The sequence below is a fragment of the Cetorhinus maximus genome, chromosome 14 (assembly GCF_964194155.1).
Source record: "Cetorhinus maximus chromosome 14, sCetMax3.hap1.1, whole genome shotgun sequence".
NCBI lineage: Eukaryota > Metazoa > Chordata > Chondrichthyes > Lamniformes > Cetorhinidae > Cetorhinus > Cetorhinus maximus.
Genome location: NC_135892.1, coordinates 106,776,185 through 106,795,301, shown reverse-complemented (window position 1 = coordinate 106,795,301; position 19,117 = coordinate 106,776,185). Strand labels below are relative to the sequence as shown.

Below are 19,117 nucleotides of genomic sequence, written 5' to 3'. Positions count from 1 at the left end.
GTATGAATCTTATGGTTTGTGGCTGTTTCCATGACCTGTTTGGAAATAGAGCAGCATTTATACTGGATTTGCTTTGGAATAAACTTTCCCAGGAACTAAGACCTAAATGTCATTTGATATAAGGCTCAGCATTTATTTGCAAATTATTTTTAAATCATGCACAGTAGATAAACCTTATTTTACATTTAAAGTTGTTTTGCAATGATGATACGTAACCCACACAAAATCACCATCGCACTAATCCCACTATAGAATTCCAAAATACTATTCAGTTAAAAAAAATTCTAAAGTTATATATATTTAACCACTGCAAGCTGAAAACTATCAATTCATTGGCACATCTTCCTCGGAAACATTTGACAGATTTTACAGGTCTAATCATCCTGTGGTAAAATTATAGCTGCATTCCGTTTTTCCTTCCATTAAATAGCTGAATACATGATTGAATGGGCTGTGGTACAAATATTTCCAAATTTGAAATTTATAAGAGTTCCTTTGCAACACACTGATTCAAATTTGATTTTTCTTGGCAAACTAGCCTTGTGTTTATCAAGCATTTTGCAGTTTATGCAGATTCCTGCCTTCAGTTTTAGCTGATTAAGGCTAAAAAAGTCAATTTACACTTTAACTAATCTGCCCACAAGCGTATTACCTAGCTCCAATTACAAGTACCACCACACTATCAATTTCCTGGCAATCCTGACTGTTAGAGCTGCAGTTGTGCAGGGATACTGGCAAAGCACACCATGTCAGACAGGACGGGCGGAAATTTACAGGTCCCCCAGCCAGCGGGATTTTCCAGTCCTGCTGAAGTCAATGAGCTTTTGAACAGCTCGCTGTATTTTCCAGCCTGCAGCGGAGCCATGAAATTCTGCCCGATAAGACCGTGGGCAAGTACACCCACTCCAAGTAAGACCCTGTAAAGTACTGAAAAGCATCCAATGTGTCCTTTTTATAGGGAACTACAGTAATTATACCGAGTGCCACATCTTTCCATTTGTTGGTTTGAGTCTGAAACTACTTAAAAAAGTTACACCTAGAGGTTTATCAATGTTTATAAAATAAAATCAACCAATAAAAACTGATTTCTTGTATCTATGTGACTATGCCTGCAGGGTTTCAAAATAATTTTAAGTGCAATGTCTCTTGTAATGTCTTGGTGAACTTCCACAGTTAAATGATCAGTGCTTCATATGATTGTTTGAGACTAGCATTTTGTAAGTAAACTGGCTTTGGTTTCCATGTTAATTGAAAGCCAAGTAATAAGCAAACAGTGACTTAAGAGTGGATGGAAAATTAGGTTACGTTCTATGCAACCAACCAATACTTCTCAGCAATAAAAGTTGCTTGAAGCACTAATGGAGATGAAAGACAGTAAAGCATCACAATATGGTCAGAACTGATTAAGCATTGCTTGTAAATTAATAGAGGAGGGACACTTTGCATTATCTAAATCTATAATCTAGTTGCCCAGCAAGTTTGCATGAATAATAATAATAGAAGTATTCATCACACTTAAAGTTAACATTCCTGTACTTTGTGAAGCTTATTTTTACAATAGGATAGGCAGAACCACTAAGAATGATTGATATTTTCTTACCTCAATGTCCGCAAATCCCACAATTTAATCCCATCCGTTATAGCAGTTGTCAGGAAGAGATTATAGGATTCAGAAGGCTGGGTACTAAACACTGAGCCCTAAAACAAGATGGAGATAGCACATAAACAGTCATCCATTGTTAAGACTGTGAACTAAAGTTAAAAGAGTATCCTAATTGTGCAGGGAAAAGAAACGAGGTCTAAATTGAGCATCTTATCAAAATCATTTGTCTTTGTAATAAAATTAACCAAACAATATGCTATCAAATTAAACCATTAGAGTAAGTCATTGTTTCCCTGTAAAAGGTGAAGGGGCATCTTCCAGGAAAATATTTTTTGAGTGGATTTAATCAGAGGCATCATAATGTTAATAGAAAAACAAAATTCTGAGCATGTTGTAGGTTCTGATGAAAGGTCATTAACCTGAAATGTTATCTGTTTTACCTCTACAGATGCTGCCAGACCTGCTCAGTATTTCTAGCATTTTCTGTTTTTATTGGGCAACATTTCCCCTCCCATCAGGGGGGAAGTACTGGCGTGGGCAGGCGGCCTTCTGATCGGGCCCCCTGGTCAGGGGTTGCCGCCATTTTACATGGGTGGACCAATTAAAGCCCACCCATCGTGACGTCCGCCGGAAGCACTGTGCGGGCGGTGGGGGGGGGGGGATTCCCTCAGCCAGGAGTGCACCCTTTCGAAAGAGCGCACAGATCTCCCTGAGGCAAAGTGCTGCCTCAGGGAGATCGGCTCTGATTGAAAACTTTAAATAAAGGTGATAAAAAAAATTCCCTGCCATATCCCCTCATGTGACATGAGTTGGAACATGTCTCTAACTTTTATTGCAACATTTCATAAAAATTTAAATACCCTCATGAAACCTCATCCCGCCCGTGGATGAGGTTTCATGTTTTTTCCGAAGTCTGCCTGGGCTCCCGGTCTGCCCGTCAACCTTCAGGTTGGACGGGCAGGTCCATTAATCATCATCATTAGTTTTTTAATGGCCTTAGTAGGCCGTTGACAGTTCGACAGGCGCGAACTGAGAATCTAAATGACGTGGGGTGACGTCGGACGCACGCCCAACGTATTCCCACGTCATTTTACACGTCGGCGAGCAGGGCCCGTTATTAACGTTAACGGAAGAGAGACATTGTACAGGTATGAGACTGCTGGCGTATGGATAATGATGATGTAAGGAGGTTATCGACTTCAACTGTTTTTTTTTCTCCACAGAGTGGTGGATATGTACAACAGACTATTAGCAAAAGAGGTATTGTGTTAATTAATTCCTCAGGAACATAACTGAATAAGAATTTGTTTAAAATTAAGACTAAGCATAAAGATAACAATATCCCAAGCAACACAATGGTTCCTTTGCTTTTAGGATTAACCCAATGTCATCTATGCAAAACAACTAGTCAAGGCTGAATAGATAATCTCATATTTGTTTTAAAAATTATCTTGAGTGGAGAGAAAACAGGGAGAGTCATGCAGTATCTTCCTTCAGAATGTCAAATAAGTAAGGTAGAATCCATGATAATGTAGATTACGCTTTGTCTCTTTTATGGTCCAAAGGGCTTTTTTCTCAAACTATCCAATTCTTTTCTCATATGTTCCAAACAACATCAATAACAACCTGCAATTATATTGCACCTTTAACTTTGCAAAACATCTCCAGACACTTCACAGGAGCATTATCAAACAAAATTCGACACTGAGCCACATGAGGCGGTATGAGGTAAGATGACCAAAAGCTTGGTCAAAGAGGTAGGTTTTAAGGAGTGAAAGTTTTAAGGAGGAGAGAGAAGAGAGGCGGAAAGGTTTGGGGAGGTAATTACAGACCTTAGGCAGCTGAAGTCATGGCCACCCAATAACAGAGTGATTAATACTGGAGATGTGCAAGAGGCCAGAATTGGAAGAGCTCAGAGATCTCATATGAAAGAGTGGGAAAACATTTCCTCCATAATGTTGGCAAAACCAAAGTCATTCTTTTTGGCTCTTGGAAACATCTACGTGCTTCTGGCCTTGACTCCATCAACTTCCTGAGCTGCCAGCTCAGGCTGAATTGTAGCTGACAAGTCAATCCCAAAGCCCGTTTCCACACACAACAGCTCAATTGCCAAGAATGCCTTCTTTCACCTATGTAATCCTGTCTAGTTCCAATCCTTTCTCACCTCGTCACTGAAACTTTTGTTTATGGCTTCATCGCTTCAAACTTTGACTTTTCTTCTGCTCTCCTAGTGGGTTGACTTGCCTCAACCCTTCACATGCATCAATTTGTTCAAAATGTTGCAGTCCTTGGTCTCTCTTGCACTGGGTCCCATCCTCTTTAAGCTCCCTTGCTGTCTATACCCAATGGATTTGCTTCTAAATTTTAATTGTTGCTTTCAACTTCCTTCCTGGCACCTCACCACCCTATTAACAGGCCTGTGTTTCAGCATCCTACCAGCCAGCATTTTATGTCCCACATCAGCTCCCGTCTATGTGAGGCCGCCAACAAAATCTGGGATGTGTGACATTGATTCCCAGCTTGTCATCACTCCTGGGGCTGGGTCCTGCAACTCATTTCAAGTACCATGGAGAAGAGGGCATTTTCTGTGCAGTTTATAAACTGATAGAATTTCCCACATCCCAAACGGTCACTTCCATCCATCCATTTTCACACCACTTCTGGCGAGGGTCGTGGTGGCAGTAAGCTGAGCAGGGCCAACCAGACTTTCCTCTCCTCAGCCACAGATTCCAGCTCCTCCTGGGGGTTTCCCAGATGTTCCCAGGCTAGCCGAGAGATGTAATCCCTCCAGCGTGTCCTGGGTGGGCCTCAAGGTCTCTGTCCAGTGGGCTGTGCCCGGTTCAGCTCAAGCAGCAGCCTACCAGGGGGCATCCTTATCAGATGTCCAAACCACCTCAACTGGCTCCTCTCGATTCAGTGGAGCAGTGACTCTACTCCAAAGCTCTCACGCATTGCTAAACTCCTCAGAGTACGCCCAGCAGCCCTGCGGAGAAACCTCATTTCTGCCGCTTGCACCCGCACTATTATCCTTTCGGTCATTACCCACAGTTCATGACCATAGGTGAGGATGGGAAGGTAGATCAACCGGTAAGCTGAAAACCTCGTCCTAAAGCTCAGCTCCCGCTTCACCACTATGGACAGGTAGAGCGCCCGCAGAACTGTAGCCACAGCACCAATCTGCTTACCTCAAACGGTCACCTCTCACCAAGTATTGTCAGCATAATCACAATTAGCTCAAATTTAACACCACTTCTCATCTGAGCACTTGCCTATGGTGTTAAAGTCAGAGACAGCAGGTGGCACAGCAAGTTTATTTGCTGATAAGCTTTCTATAACATGCCCCAGATGTTAATTCTCCACTAATTTATACTTCCAAGATGAGTTGGTTGCTGTATGGCGGAAGGAGGCTCATGTGGAGCATAAACTTCAGCATTGACCAGCTGGGCTGAATGGCCTGCAACTGTAAGTTCTATAATATGACTCTATGATCAATGCTGCAACTTGTCCATCTTTCTTCTAATAGAGAGCCCAAATCTGTACAGAGCAGTCCAACTGTGCTTAAGATCTGATATTATTATGCACCCTGTATAGCTTCCCTTTCTATTGCATTCAATGCCTCTAGGTACAGAGCCAAGAATTCCCTTTGCCCTTTTTAAATCTTATCTACTTAAGATGTCAAAATCTTTTTTGTAATGGTTTCTTTCTTCTAGCAGTTAAATGTGATTCCATAATACATTCAAGTCAGCAAACAGTTATTTCACTACAAAAAGAATACATTGGGATTTCAACATTCACTCATGCATTTTGCTTTATCTCTTAGGAGAGATTATGTAGACTGAGCAAATCTGTCTTAGGTATTTCAACAAAACAGTAAACTATTCTCAGAGGAAATAAAAAAGATTGAAACCAGGTTTTTGGTAAGCCTTGGGTACAACATTTTTCCATCATTATACAGTAGCACAGTGCAGACATACTGCAGAATGGAAACATACTTCTCATTCTTTTCCACCTTTTACCAACTACTCACTGATGCAGCAGATGCTTCCTCCTAGTGCAAACAAAACCTCTTTCCTTGTAAGGAAAACAGCAGGCGGAATTTATAACCATAACCTCCTCATATTCCTTTGATGAATCAATGTTCCATTTTGTAACTGCCATATCAAATCCTAACACATCTGTAATAACAATTAGTGTTCCTTGCTACTAGCTTGCTGCTGCTTTTAATGCATAATAACCTGATTCAACTTTACATTCCTTAACTAATCCTTAGATAGTTATAATGTGAAGTAATGTGTCATATTTGGGCAATCAGCAAGCATTAGCACATTTTTTTAAGAGCTGCTTCCTGCTTTCAGAGTTTGACACTTCAGATCCTACAAAGAATCCTTGGCAATAGTAATATGAAAGTTCTTAGCTTTCATGGTCCAACCGACACCAAGAAGCATCCATATCATGTGAAAAATCACTTGTTTAGTTAGACATTTAATTGACTTATTTCTTAAGGAGCAGAAAAAATGTAACTACTAACAGTATGACTTTAAGAACTTAAGAACATAAGAAACAGGAGCAGGAGCAAGTCATACAGTCCCTCTGCCACTTAATAAGATTATGGCTGATCTTCCACCTCAGCTTTACTTTCCTGCCAATCCCCATATTCCTTTATTTCCCTAGAGTTCAAAAATCTATCAACTTCAGCCATGAATCTACTCAATGACTAGGCATCCACAACCTACTGGGGTACAAATTTCACAAGATTCACAAACCGCTGGGTAAAAAGTTTCTCTTTATCTCAGTCTGAAATGGCCAGCTCCTTAGTTCTAGACTCTCCAGCCTGTTGAAACAGCCCCTCAGCATCTACCCTGTCAAGCCCTTTCAAAACCATGTATGCTTCTATGAGATCGACTCTCATTCTTTTAAACTGCAGAGAGTATAGACCCAATTCACCCAATCTCTCCCCATACAACAATCATCTCCTCCCAGGAACCAATCTAGTTAACCTTCACTGCGTCCGCACTGAGGTAAATACTTCCTTCCTTAGGTATGGGACTAGCACAATACTCTAGGTGTGGTCTCACCAAAGTCCAGTACAACTGTTGCAAAACATCTTTACTCTTGTACTCCAAACCCCTTGCAATAAAGGCCAACATATCATTTGCCTTCCTAATTGCTTGCTGTTCCTACATGTATTTCTTATATACATAAGGACACCCAAATTCACCTGAACATCAACATTTAATAGTTTTAAGGCATTTAAAAATATTCTGGTTTTCTATTCTTCTTACTAAAATGAATAACTTCATATCTCCCCACATTAAACTCCATCTGCCACCTTCTTGCTCACTCACGTAACCTGTCTCTATCCATTTGCAAGCTCTTTACTACCTCTTCACAGCTTACATTCTCACATAGCTTTGTACCAACTTGGATACATTAAACTCAGTCCCTTCATCTAAGTGATTAACAAAGATTGTAAATAGCTGAGTTCCCAGTACTGATCCTTGCTGCACCCCATCGGTTACCATTTGCCAACCTGAAAATGACCAATTTATTCCTACTCTGTTTTCTCTCCTTTAACCAATCCTCTATCTGGGCTAATAATAATTTATGACCAGAGATATGAGCTCAAATCCCACCATGGCAGCTGGGAAATTTAAATTCAATTAAATAAACCTTGTATTAAAAAGCTAGTATCAGTGATGGCAACCACAAAACTACGGGATTGTGGTAAAAAACCATCCAGTTCACCAATGTTCTGTAGGGAAGGAAATCTGCTATCCTTATCCATTCTGGCTTACATGTGACTCCACTTAATGTGCTTGACTTGTAACTGCCCTCTGAAATGGCCTAGCAAGTCATTCAGCCTTCTAGAAGGCAGCTCACCACCACTTTCTCAAGGGCAATTATGGATGGGCTATATATACTGGCCTTGCTGGTGATGCCTGCAACCCATGAATAAATAAAACAAAATTATGATTTTCTATGTGCTCTTTTAGCACTTCCTTTATAATGGAATCCAGCATTTTCCTGGCAACTGAAATCAGGCCAACTGCCCTGTAGTTCCTTGGTTTTTCTCACCCTCCATTCTTGAATAAAGGTGTTAAATTTTTTGCCTTCCAATCCACTGAAACCTTTCCAGAATCTAGGGAAATTTGGAAGGTCAAAACCAATGCAGCCACAATTTTTGCATTTACCTCTTTTAAAACCCTAGGATGTAAGCCGTCAAGTCCAGAGGATGTTTCAGCTTTCAATTCCATAATTTCTCCAGTGCTACTACTTTACTAATATTTATTACTTTAAGTTCCTCACTCTTCTGGGACCCTTGGCTCCCACTATTTCTGGTATGTTTTTTGTGTCTTTTGAAGCCAGGCACAAAATATTTATTTAATGGATCTCTGACATTTCTTTTCTCTCCATTATAATTTCTCCTGTCTCAGCCTTTAAGGGATCCACATTTGGAATCATACAAAGGTTACAGCACAGAAGATGATCATTCAGCTTGTTGACTCCTTGCTAGCTCTCCTCAAGAACAATTAAGCTCAGTTCACTCCCCTGCCCTTTCCTTGTAGCTCTGCAATTTTTTTTTCCCTGTTGCAAGCCATAATTAAATCTGCCTCCACCATCATTGAGCAGTGTAGTCCAGCTCGTAAAAATGTTTTCCTCATTTCACCTTTGCTTCATTTAACAATTACTTTAATCGTGCCCTCTGGTTGTCAATCCTTATGTCAATGGGAAGTTTTTTTTTCTTCTTTCACCTGATGTGGGTGTCACTGACAAGCCCAGCATTTATTGCCCATCTCTAATTGCCCTTGAGGTGGTGGTGAGCCACCTTCTTAAACTGCTTCATTCCATGTGGTGTAGGTACACCCACAGTGCTGTTAGGGAAGGAATTCCAGGATTTTGACCCAGCAACAGTGAAGGAACGGCAGTATAGTTCCAACTCAATTAGTATTCCCGTGTTGCCGCCCTTGTCCTTCTATGTTGTAGAGGTCATGAGTTTGGAAGGTTCTCTCAAAGGGGCCTTGGTGAATTGCTGCAGTGTATTTTGTAGATGGTACACACTGCTGTCACTGTGCGTCAGTGGTGAAGGAGTGAATATTTAAGGTGGTAGATGGGGTGCCAGTCAAGCAGGCTGCTTTGTCCCCGATAGTGTGAGGCTTCTTGAGTGTTGTCGGTGCTGCACTCATCTGGGCAAGTGGATAGTATTCCATCATACTCCTGACCTGTGCCTTGTAGATGGTGGACAGGCTTTTGGGAGTCAAGAGGTGAGTTACTTGTCACAGGATTCCTAGCTTCTGACCTCCTCTTGTAGCCACACTATTTCTATGGCTAGCCCAATTCAGTTTCTGGTCAATGGTAACCCCTAGGATGTTGATAGTGGGGGATACGGCGATGGTAATGCCATTGAATGTCAAGGGGAGATGTTGAGATTCTTTCTTGTTGGATATGGTCATTGCCTGGCACTTGTGTGGCCACTTATCAGCCCAAGCCTGAATGTTGCCCAGGTCTTGCTGCATATGGACACGGACTGCTTCAGCATCTGATAAGTTGTGAATAGTGCTGAACATTGTGCAATCATCAGCGAACAACCCCAATTCTGACCCTATGATGGAAGAAAGTTCATCGATGAAGCAGCTGAAGATGTTTGGGCCTAGGACACTACCCTGAGCAACTCCTGCAGTGATGTTCTGGGACTGAGATGATTGACCTCCAACAACCCCAACCATCTTCCTTTGTACCAGGTATGATTCCAATCAGTGGAGAGTTTTACCCCTGGTTCCCATTGGCTTCAGTTTCATTAGGGTTCCTTGATGCCACACTCGGTCAAATGCTGTCTTGATGTCAAAGGGCAGTCACTCTCATCTCACCCTTTATCCCTATCTGCTCTGTCTCAACCTCTTATGATTTTGAATGTCCCTTGCAACCATCTCTTTAAGAGAGAACAACCCCGCTTTTCCTGTCTATCCACATAGCCGAAGTCCCTCATTCCTGGGGCAACATTTTCCCTCCTTCGGTGGGGGGGGAAGTGTGTGAGCGGGCACGAGTGGGTGCGCTTCCGATTGGCGCCCAGGCTTGGGGGCTTGCCGCCATTTTACACGGGCAGGCCAATTAAGGCCCACCCAGCGTGACGTGTGCCAGGAAGTGTTATGCACTCCATGTGCGGGCGGGTGGGGATTCCCTCAGCCGGAAGTGCACTCTTTCACACATGTGCGTGAAAGAGCGCACAGATCTCCCTGAGGCAAAGTGCTGCCTCAGGGAGATCAACACCGATTTAAAACTTTCAATAAAGATTAGTAAAGAATTTCCCTGCCATGTCCCCTCATGTGACACTGTCACATGAGCTGGGACATGTCCATAACTTTTATTGTAAAATATTCTGCATTTTTTAAATCACTCATGAAACCTCATCCCACCCGTGGTTGAGATTTCATGTTTTTTCACAAGCCCGCCTGGGCTCCTGGCCTGCCCACCAACTTTAAGGTTGGACAGGCAGGTCCATTAATGAGTTCAATTGGTTTTTTAAAGGCCTTAATAGGCTGTTGACAGGTCAGTGGGCGTGCATCCGACTCAGATGCGCGCCCGCCAAACTGACAATCTAAATGACACGGGGTGACATCGGGACGCACGCCCGACATCACCCTGCGTCATTTTATGCGTTGGTGAGCGGGCCTTGCCCCCGCTCACCGAGCGGAAGATACTGGCCCTGGAATCATTTTAGGTAATCCCTTACGAACCCATAAAATAGGAGCAGAAGTAGGCCTGCTGTGCCATTCAATAAGATCATGGCTGATCTGTTTCTGTTTTGAATTCCACATTCCCATCTACCCCGATAACATTTGATTCTCTTGCCTAACAAGAATCTATCTACCTCTACTTTAAAAATATTCAATGACCCTGCCTCCGCCTCCTTCAGTGGCAGAGAGTTCCAAAGTCGCACAATGAGAGAAAAAAAATTCTTCTCATCTCTGTCCGAAAAAGGTGACCCCTAATTTTAAAACAGCGCCTCCTAGTTCTGGACTCACCCACAATTGGAAACATCCTTTGCACGCCCAACTTGCCAATACCGTTCAGGATCTTATACTTCAATCAAGTCACCCCTAACTCTTCTAAACTCCAGTAGAAATAAACACAGTCTGTCTAACCTTTACTCATAAGACAATCCACTCATTCCAGGTATCAATCTAGTAAATCTCCTCTGAACTGCCTCCAATGCATTTACATCCTTCCTTAAATAAGACGACCAAAACTGCACACAATATTCGAGATGTGATCTCACCAATGCCCTGCATAACTGAAGCAAGCATCACTTTTATGTTCAATTCCTTTCGTAATAAGGGATAGCATTCCATTAGCCTTCTTAATTACTTGCTGTACCTGCATACTAAGTTTTTGTGACTCATGCACTAAGAACACCTAGATCCTGCTGCACCTTGGAATTCTGCAACCGTTCTCCATTTAAGTAATACTCTGCTTTTTTATTCTTTCTGCCAAAGTGAACAGCTTCACATTTTCCTACATTACACTCCATCTGCCAGATCTTTGCCTACTCACTCAACCTAGCTATATCTGTCTGCAACCTCCTTATGTCCTCTTTCCTACCTATCTTTGTGTCGTCTGCAAATTTAGCTACCATGCCTTCACTCCCCTCACCTAAGTAATTGGTATAAATCGTAAAAAGCTGAGGCCACAGCACAGATCCTTGTGGGATTCCACTAGTCACATCCTGCCAATCAGAAAAAGACCTATTTATGCATGCATACTCTCAGTTTTCTGCCAGCAAGCCAATCTTCTATCCATGCTATTATGTTAGCTCCTGCATCATGAGCTTTTATGTTCCGCAATAACCTTTGATGTAGCACCTTATCAAATGCCTTCTGGAAATCCAAGTACAGTACGTCTACAGGCTCCCCTTTATCCACAGCGCATGTTACTCCTTCAAGGTACTCCAATAAATTGGTTAAACATGATTTCCCTTTAACAAAACCATGCTGACTTTTCCTGATTATCTTGAGTTTCTCTAAGTGCCCAGCTATAGGCTTCTTAATGATCGATTCTAACACCTTTCCCACGACAGACATCAAGATAACTGGCCCATAGTTTCCTGTTTTCTGCCTCCCTCCCTTCTTGAATAGAGGGATTACATTTGCTACTTTCTAGTCTGATGGAACCTTTCCAGAATCTTGCAAATTTTGGAAAATTAAACACTGGCATCTGCTACCTCATTAGCCACCTCCTTTAAGACCCTAGGATGAAGTCCATCAGGACCCGGAGACTTGTCACAGCTATTACTGGAATGCTTTTTGTATCTTCTATAGTGAAGACAGAAGAAAAATATCTATTCATTTCATCCGCCTTTTCCTTATTATCAACTATTAACTCCCTGTTGTCATTCTCTAGGAGGACCAACACTTGCTTTACTTACTCTTTTCCTTTTTAAATACCTGTAGAAACTCCTGCTATCCATTTTTACATTTCTAGCTAATTTTCTCTCATACTCTAATTTCTTACTCCTGATTAACCTTTTAGTCATTCTCTGCCGTTCTTTATCTTCTAACCAACCATCTGACCTGCTACTCATCTTTGCAGTTATATGCTTTTCCTTAAGTCTGATGCTTTTCTTAACTTCTTTATTTAACCATGGATGGTGGGTCCTCCCTTTAGAATTTTTCTTTATAGTAGGAATATACTTATTCTGAGTATTCTGAAATAACCCCTTAAACATTGGCCACTGCTTCTCTATTGATCTATTTCCTAGCCTAGTATCCCAGTTCACTCAGCTTTCATGGCCACACAGTTGCCCTTATTTAAGTTTAAAATACTAGTCTTAGACCCACCCTTCTCCCTTTCAAACTGGATGTAAAATTTAATCATATTGTGGTCGCTGCTACCTAAGGGTGCCAACACTCCAAGGTCCTTATTAATCCTGTCACATTACACAATACCTGCTCTCTGGTTGGTTCCAGAATATGCTGCTGCAAGAGATTATTTCAAAAGCATTCTATAAACTCCTCAACAAAAACAGAATTACCTGGAAAAACTCAGCAGGTCTGGCAGCATCGGCGGAGAAGAAAAGAGTTGACGTTTCGAGTCCTCATGACCCTTCAACAGAACTGAGTAATATTAGGAGAGGGGTGAAATATAAGCTGGTTTAAGGTGGGGGGGTGGGGGGAGAGAAGTTGGGGGTGGGGTGGTGCTTGCAGGGACAAGCAAGCAGTGATAGGAGCAGATAATCAAAAGATGTCACAGACAAAGGAACAAAGAGGTGTTGAAGGTGGTGATATTATCTAAACGAATGTGCTAATTAAGAATGGATGGCAGGACACTCAAGGTACAGCTCTAGTGGGGGTAGGGTGGAAAGACTGACAGGTCATTAAAGGTATAGATTTAAAAATAATGGAAATAGGCAGGAAAAGAGAAATCTATATAAATTATAGGAAAAAACAAAAGGGAGGGGGAAGAAACGGAAAGGGGGTGGGGATGGAGGAGAGAGTTCAAGATCTAAAGTTGTTGAATTCAATATTCAGTCCGGAAGGCTGTAAAATGCCTAGTCGGAAGATGAGGTGCTGTTCCTTTGTCTGTGACATCTTTTGATTATCTGCTCCTATCACTGCTTGCTTGTCCCTACAACCACCACCACCCCCCAACTTCTCTCCCCCCACCCCCCCACCTTAAACCAGCTTATATTTCACCCCTCTCCTAATATCACTCAGTTCTGTTGAAGGGTCATGAGGACTCAAAACATCAACTCTTTTCTTCTCCGCCGATGCTGCCAGACCTGCTGAGTTTTTCCAGGTAATTCTGTTTTTGTTTTGGATTTCCAGCATCCGCAGTAGTTTTTTGTTTTTATCTCTATAAACTCCTCATCCAGGCTACTACTGCCAATCTGATTTTTCGAGTTTATACATAGATTAGAATAACCATGCGTATTGCCATACCTTTATCACAATATTTCTACGTGTACTTTGTCCTAAATTGTGGTTAGTGTTAGGAGGCCTGTAGAGCACTCCCACTAGTGACTCCTTTCCCCTACTGTTCCTCATCTCCACCCAAATCGATTCTACATCCTGATCTCCTGAACCAAGGTCATCACGAACTATTGCACAAATGCCATCCTTGATGCCTACCCCTCCACCTTTACCTAGCTTCCTATTCTTCTTGAATATCATATACTCCTCAATATTCAGGTCCCAATCCTTGTCATCCTGCAGCCACGTCTTCTTAATGTCTATCAGATCATATTTATTTACTTCAATGTGTGCTATCAATTCATTTACTTTGTTATGAATGCTACACACATTCAGATACAGAGCTTTTAGTTTTGTCTTTTTATTATCTTTGTAATATCTAGTCTTGACTAATGGCGCATTCTTAGGTTTTATCTCTCTGTCCCTTCCTGCTATTCTATGACCCTCATTTCCCATATTACTATATGGTCTCCTGCCTTGAATCTACTCCTTAATTTGCCACATCTACCCAAGCTCAATACCTCAACCCCCTTGTTTAGTTTAAAGCCCCCTCTACTTCCCTATTTATGCTATTCACAAGAACGTCCCACACGTCCCAACACGGTTCAGGTGTAGACCATCCCAACAGTACTGCCCCCACTTTCCCCAGTACTGGTGCCAGTGCCCGACAAACCAGAACCCACTTCTCCCACACCAGTCTTTGAGCCACGCATTCATCTAATATTATTTGCCCTATGCTAATTTGCAAGTGGCGCAGATAATAATTCAGAGATTATTACCTTTGAGGTTCTGCTTCTTAATTTGGCACCTAGCTTCTCATACTGACTATGCAGAACCTCCTTTCTTGCCCTGTCTATGTCATTGGTACCCCTACATGGACCATGACAACTGGATCCTCCCCCTCCCACTGCAAGTTCCTCTCCAGCCGTGAGCAGATGTCCCAAACCCTGCAGGCAACACAGCTTTCTGGACTCTCGCCATTTGCTGCAGAGAACAGTGTCAATCCCCCTCACTATATGAACATACAAAATAGGAGCAGAAGTAGGCCATTCAGTCCCTTGAGCCTGCTCCACCATTCAATAGGATCATGGCTGCTCTGTTTGTGTTTCAAGTTCCACATTCCCATCTACCCCTGATAACCTTTGAATACTGTTCCCTACTACCATTACATTCCTGTTTTCTCTCCCCGCTTGAACAGCTTCCTGTACCATGGTGTCATGGCCAGCCTGCTCATCCACCTTGCAGACCTCACTTTCGTCCACACAAGTCGTGAGTACTTCAAACCTGTTTGACAATTGCAAAGTCTGAGGCTCCTCCACTGCTATCTGCTCGGTCCCATCACCTGCCTCACTCATGGTCACATCCTCCTTACTGCTGGCCGAAACAGATGACCCTATTCTAAGAGGCATGACTGCTTTCTGGAACAAAGTGTCCAGGTATTTCTCCCCCTCCCTTTTGTTGCGCAGTGTCTGCATTTCGGCTTCCAGATTGATAATTCTGATCCGGATTTCCTCTACCTGCTTACATTTCTGCAGGCGTGTTTATCATGGATCGCCTTGGTGTCCAAAAGAACCCACATTCCACAGCTGCAACATAACACCTATCCTGCCATTGTTACTTATGTTATAAAAACATAGAAAATAGGAGCAGGAGTAGGCTATTCGGCACTTCGAGCCTGCTCCGCCATTCATTATGATCATGGCTGATCATCCAACTCAATAGCCTGCTCCTGCTTTCTCCCCATATCCTTTGATCCCTTTCGCCCAAGAGCTATATCTAACTCCTTCTTGAAAACATATAATGTTTTGGCCTCAACTATTTTCTGTGGTAGCGAATTCCACAGGCTCACCACTCTCCGGGTGAAGAAATTTCTCCTCATCTCAGTCCTATGTGGTCTACCCCATATCCTCAGACTGTGACCCCTGGTTCTGGACTCCCCCACCATCGGGAACATCCTTCCTGCATCTACCCTGTCTAGTCCTGTTAGAATTTTATAGGTTTCCATAAGATCCCCCCTCATTCTTCTGAACTCCAGTGAATATAATCCTAACCGACTCAATCTCTCCTCATATGTCAGTTCCGCCATCCCAGGAATCAGCCTGGTAAACCTTCGCTGCACTCCCTCTATAGCAAGAGCATCCTTCCTCAGATAAGGAGACCAAAACGGCATACAATATTCTAGGTGTGGTCTCACCAAGGCCCTGTATAATTGCAGCAGGACATCCCTGTTCCTGCACTCGAATCCTCTCGCTATGAAGGCCAGCATACCATTTGCCTTCTTTACTGCCTGCTGCACCTGCATGCTTACCTTCAGCGACTGGTGTATGAGGACACCCAGGTCTCGTTGCACATTCCCTTCTCTCAATTTATAGCCATTCAGATAATAATCTGCCTTCCTGTTTTTGCTACTAAAATGGATAACCTCACATTTATCCACATTATACTGCATCTGCCATGCATTTGTCCACTCACTCAGCTTGTCCAAATCACACTGAAGCATCTCTGCATCCTCCTCACAGCCCACCCTCCGAACCAGCTTTGTGTCATCTGCAAATTTGGAGATATTATTTAGTTAACTTAAGTTAACTACCCACTTAATTAACTTAAAGTAATTCCTAAGTACATTACACCTCTTTCCCCTATGCACCGAATTCCCAAGTGAACCTAATTCGCTACTCACTCAGTTTCTGTCTCACTCCAGTGTAGTCACCTGTCTCCTCGCACGCCCATTACTGATCCTTTTCTATACCCTCTATAAGCCTTCACATTATCCCTAAAGTGTGGTGCCCAGAACAGGACACAATATTTCAGTTGAGGCTGAATCAGTATTAGGTTCATCATTAATTCCTTGCTTTTGTGTTCTCTTTCTCTGTACATACTTGTAGAAGCTCTTACAATCTGTTTTTTGATTTCTAGCTAGTTTACTCTCATATTCTACTTTCTCTAGCTTTTTTGGACATCTTTTGCTGATATCCAAAATTCTCTCAATCTTCAGACTTACTACTCTGCCTGTCAATATTATAAGCTGCTTCTTTTAATCTAACACTATCCTTAACCTCTTTGGTTAGCCACGTATGGATCATTTTTCCCAAATTTATGACAATGTTGGTATAAAATTAAGTCAACCCCTGAAACCAAGCATTAGCAAATAGTGATAAAAATATAAATTCATGTTAATTATTGCAAATAAATCAATTATTTTCTCCTGGTGTATCCCATAACCAACATCATTCAAACTGATGATCTGGTTATGAACTCACTGTCGTTTGTGGGAGCTTACTATGCATAAACTGGTTACCGCGCTTCTGACATTGTAAAAGTCAAGACACCTCCAAAAGTACTTAATTGGCTGTATGTTGGCACTTTAGATGCCCTGAGGTCATGAAAGACACTAAATAAATGGAATGATTCTTCTTTTTATAAAGAAAAGGCTTGCAATTTTTAAATTTTTAAGTGCTTTTCACAACCAATATATACTACAAAAAGTTTAAGTTAAAATCAGCGAGCTAAAGTATTGGCTCAGAATTCACTGCGCTAACGATACTGACAATGAATACCATTGTGTCAATGTTATGCTCCATCATTACCCAGTAGGTAAATTTAGACCAAAATCTGTTGGGGAACTCATTTTAATTTGCTGTAGCCAGCATAGTGGGAAGTCAAAAACAGTGCAAAGTGTGCCTGATATAGATCCAAGATCATGTGTCTACTTTATAAAAAATCATTTTAACATTCATAACATAGGAATATTCAAGATATTTTTTCACATACACACACACACCAAATATTACTATGTACCATCTTTCAGTGTTAAAAGAAAACTGTTACTGGAATTTCATCAAAGATACTGGGATGAAACAAAATGTGGATTCAGTAGGTTCTTCTGATGGGTTGTGCATCAATTTTATAAATTAAAGTGAGAAAAAAGAATTTAGCAACATCTGAAATTGTTATATTTTAAATACAAAGAGTCCAAATTATGATCTTGATCTACAGAGACTGAGGTCTGGTTCAAGATACGATTGACCTTATTCTGAACTCCCAAATGATGAGCAAAGAAAGACAGCTTGGCAGGATTTTAGTCTGGATTTCCAAGGTTTTCCCATGATATTGGAGCAGGGGATGTAGAAAATGGGGCAAGTGCCCATTATGTTAGATCCTCACTGACTTTTGCGGAAGTCTCATTTTCGAGTGCCCTCATTATGCTTCTCCAGCCAAAGTAAGCAGCTTTAATCATATTTTTTCTACTCTATTACCTAGAAATTATTCAATCTTTGCTCCAGATCTAATATTTATGGGTTCATTTTACAGATCCTAGTTTATGGCGCTTTCGTTCTTTTAGCTGATATATGTTCTAACTTGATCGCCTTGATGCAGGTGCTCATGGATTAGTCAATAGTAAGCAGCTCACATTTCTTCAGAAAAATCATGAGGTTGGTGAACTCTTTTACATCCAACTCAGCGAACAAAGGAGGTGTACCTCAGGCCTGAAATGATGAGTTCTCCTAAATTTTCAGTGTTTTCATAGAATTTCCTCCCCAAAAGCCAAGCTTGAAAGGAAGTTCTGTCAAACTTAGGAAAGGGAAACACTTTGAGCACCAGAAACCATTGGATGGAAACGATTAAACTGACAACTGGGGAGCTCATTTACAATGCATTCCTACTGCTGAATTATGTTTCTGAAGTAAGATTTTTTTCTTTTAATCCCAACTTCTTTCTTTTCCCCTGTATTTTACCTTTGACTTTCTTCTCAGTATGTCTCTTCGCATCATAAGCCATGTAAGCTTCCCTCAGACCTTAAAGAAGACACTCAAGCAACCTATTCCTAGGCCTCAACTACTCATGTTGTTTTGCATCAAATCACTAATAGGTGCAGGGAAGTGGCCCCTGTGGCTCTCCTTTTGATTTTTCTTCATTTCCTGCCATGCCTTTGTTCAGGTTAACAGTTTCAGCTTCTCTTGGTTAGCGATGGGGCAGCTGAGATCCACAACTCTTACCTGTAGCATTATAGAGATCAGGCTTATGCTGTACCAAAGAAAGGAGAATTATTTTTGATCTGGGATCAGTTAATATAAAGGCACCTTGATGGTGGGGCAGCAGGTTTAAAGGGTGCACATTTTGACAAAATTATAGTTATGATCTCATGGTATTCCCCCAAAAAGATCCTAGCTACTGCGGATGCTGTCCTAGAAGTTATGTTACTGGGTTAGTAATCCAGAGCCTTGGATTAATAATCCAAAGACTTTGAGTTCAAATCCCAATGTGCCAGTTGGTGAATTTGAATTTAGTTTTAAAAAAGTCTGGAAATAAAAAGCAGGAAAAGTGTCCATGAAATTATATTATTGTTGTAAAAGTCCTTTATGTATTTAAATGTATATATTACATTTATTTTATTTATAGCAAATTAGAAAGGAGATTGACTTGTTGCACTGAAATAAGATTCAGTGAAATATATGCCCATTCTGGAGTTTCTGAGAGAACCCTCTCCATCTGGTATTGTACTCAACCATTCTCAATATACTAATGTCCTTTCAGGAAAGAAACTTGCTGT

At 41.6% G+C, this 19,117-nt stretch overlaps 1 protein-coding gene across 1 annotated transcript in view; it reads right to left on the bottom strand.

The window, feature by feature from the left end:
- wdr27 (WD repeat domain 27) overlaps positions 1-19,117 on the bottom strand; it is a 478,059-nt gene that overhangs the window by 340,190 nt on the left and 118,752 nt on the right. The window contains exon 22 of the mRNA XM_078556372.1: positions 1,601-1,698. Within this exon, the coding sequence (XP_078412498.1) occupies positions 1,601-1,698 (98 nt within the window). The remainder of the gene's footprint in view (positions 1-1,600; positions 1,699-19,117) is intronic.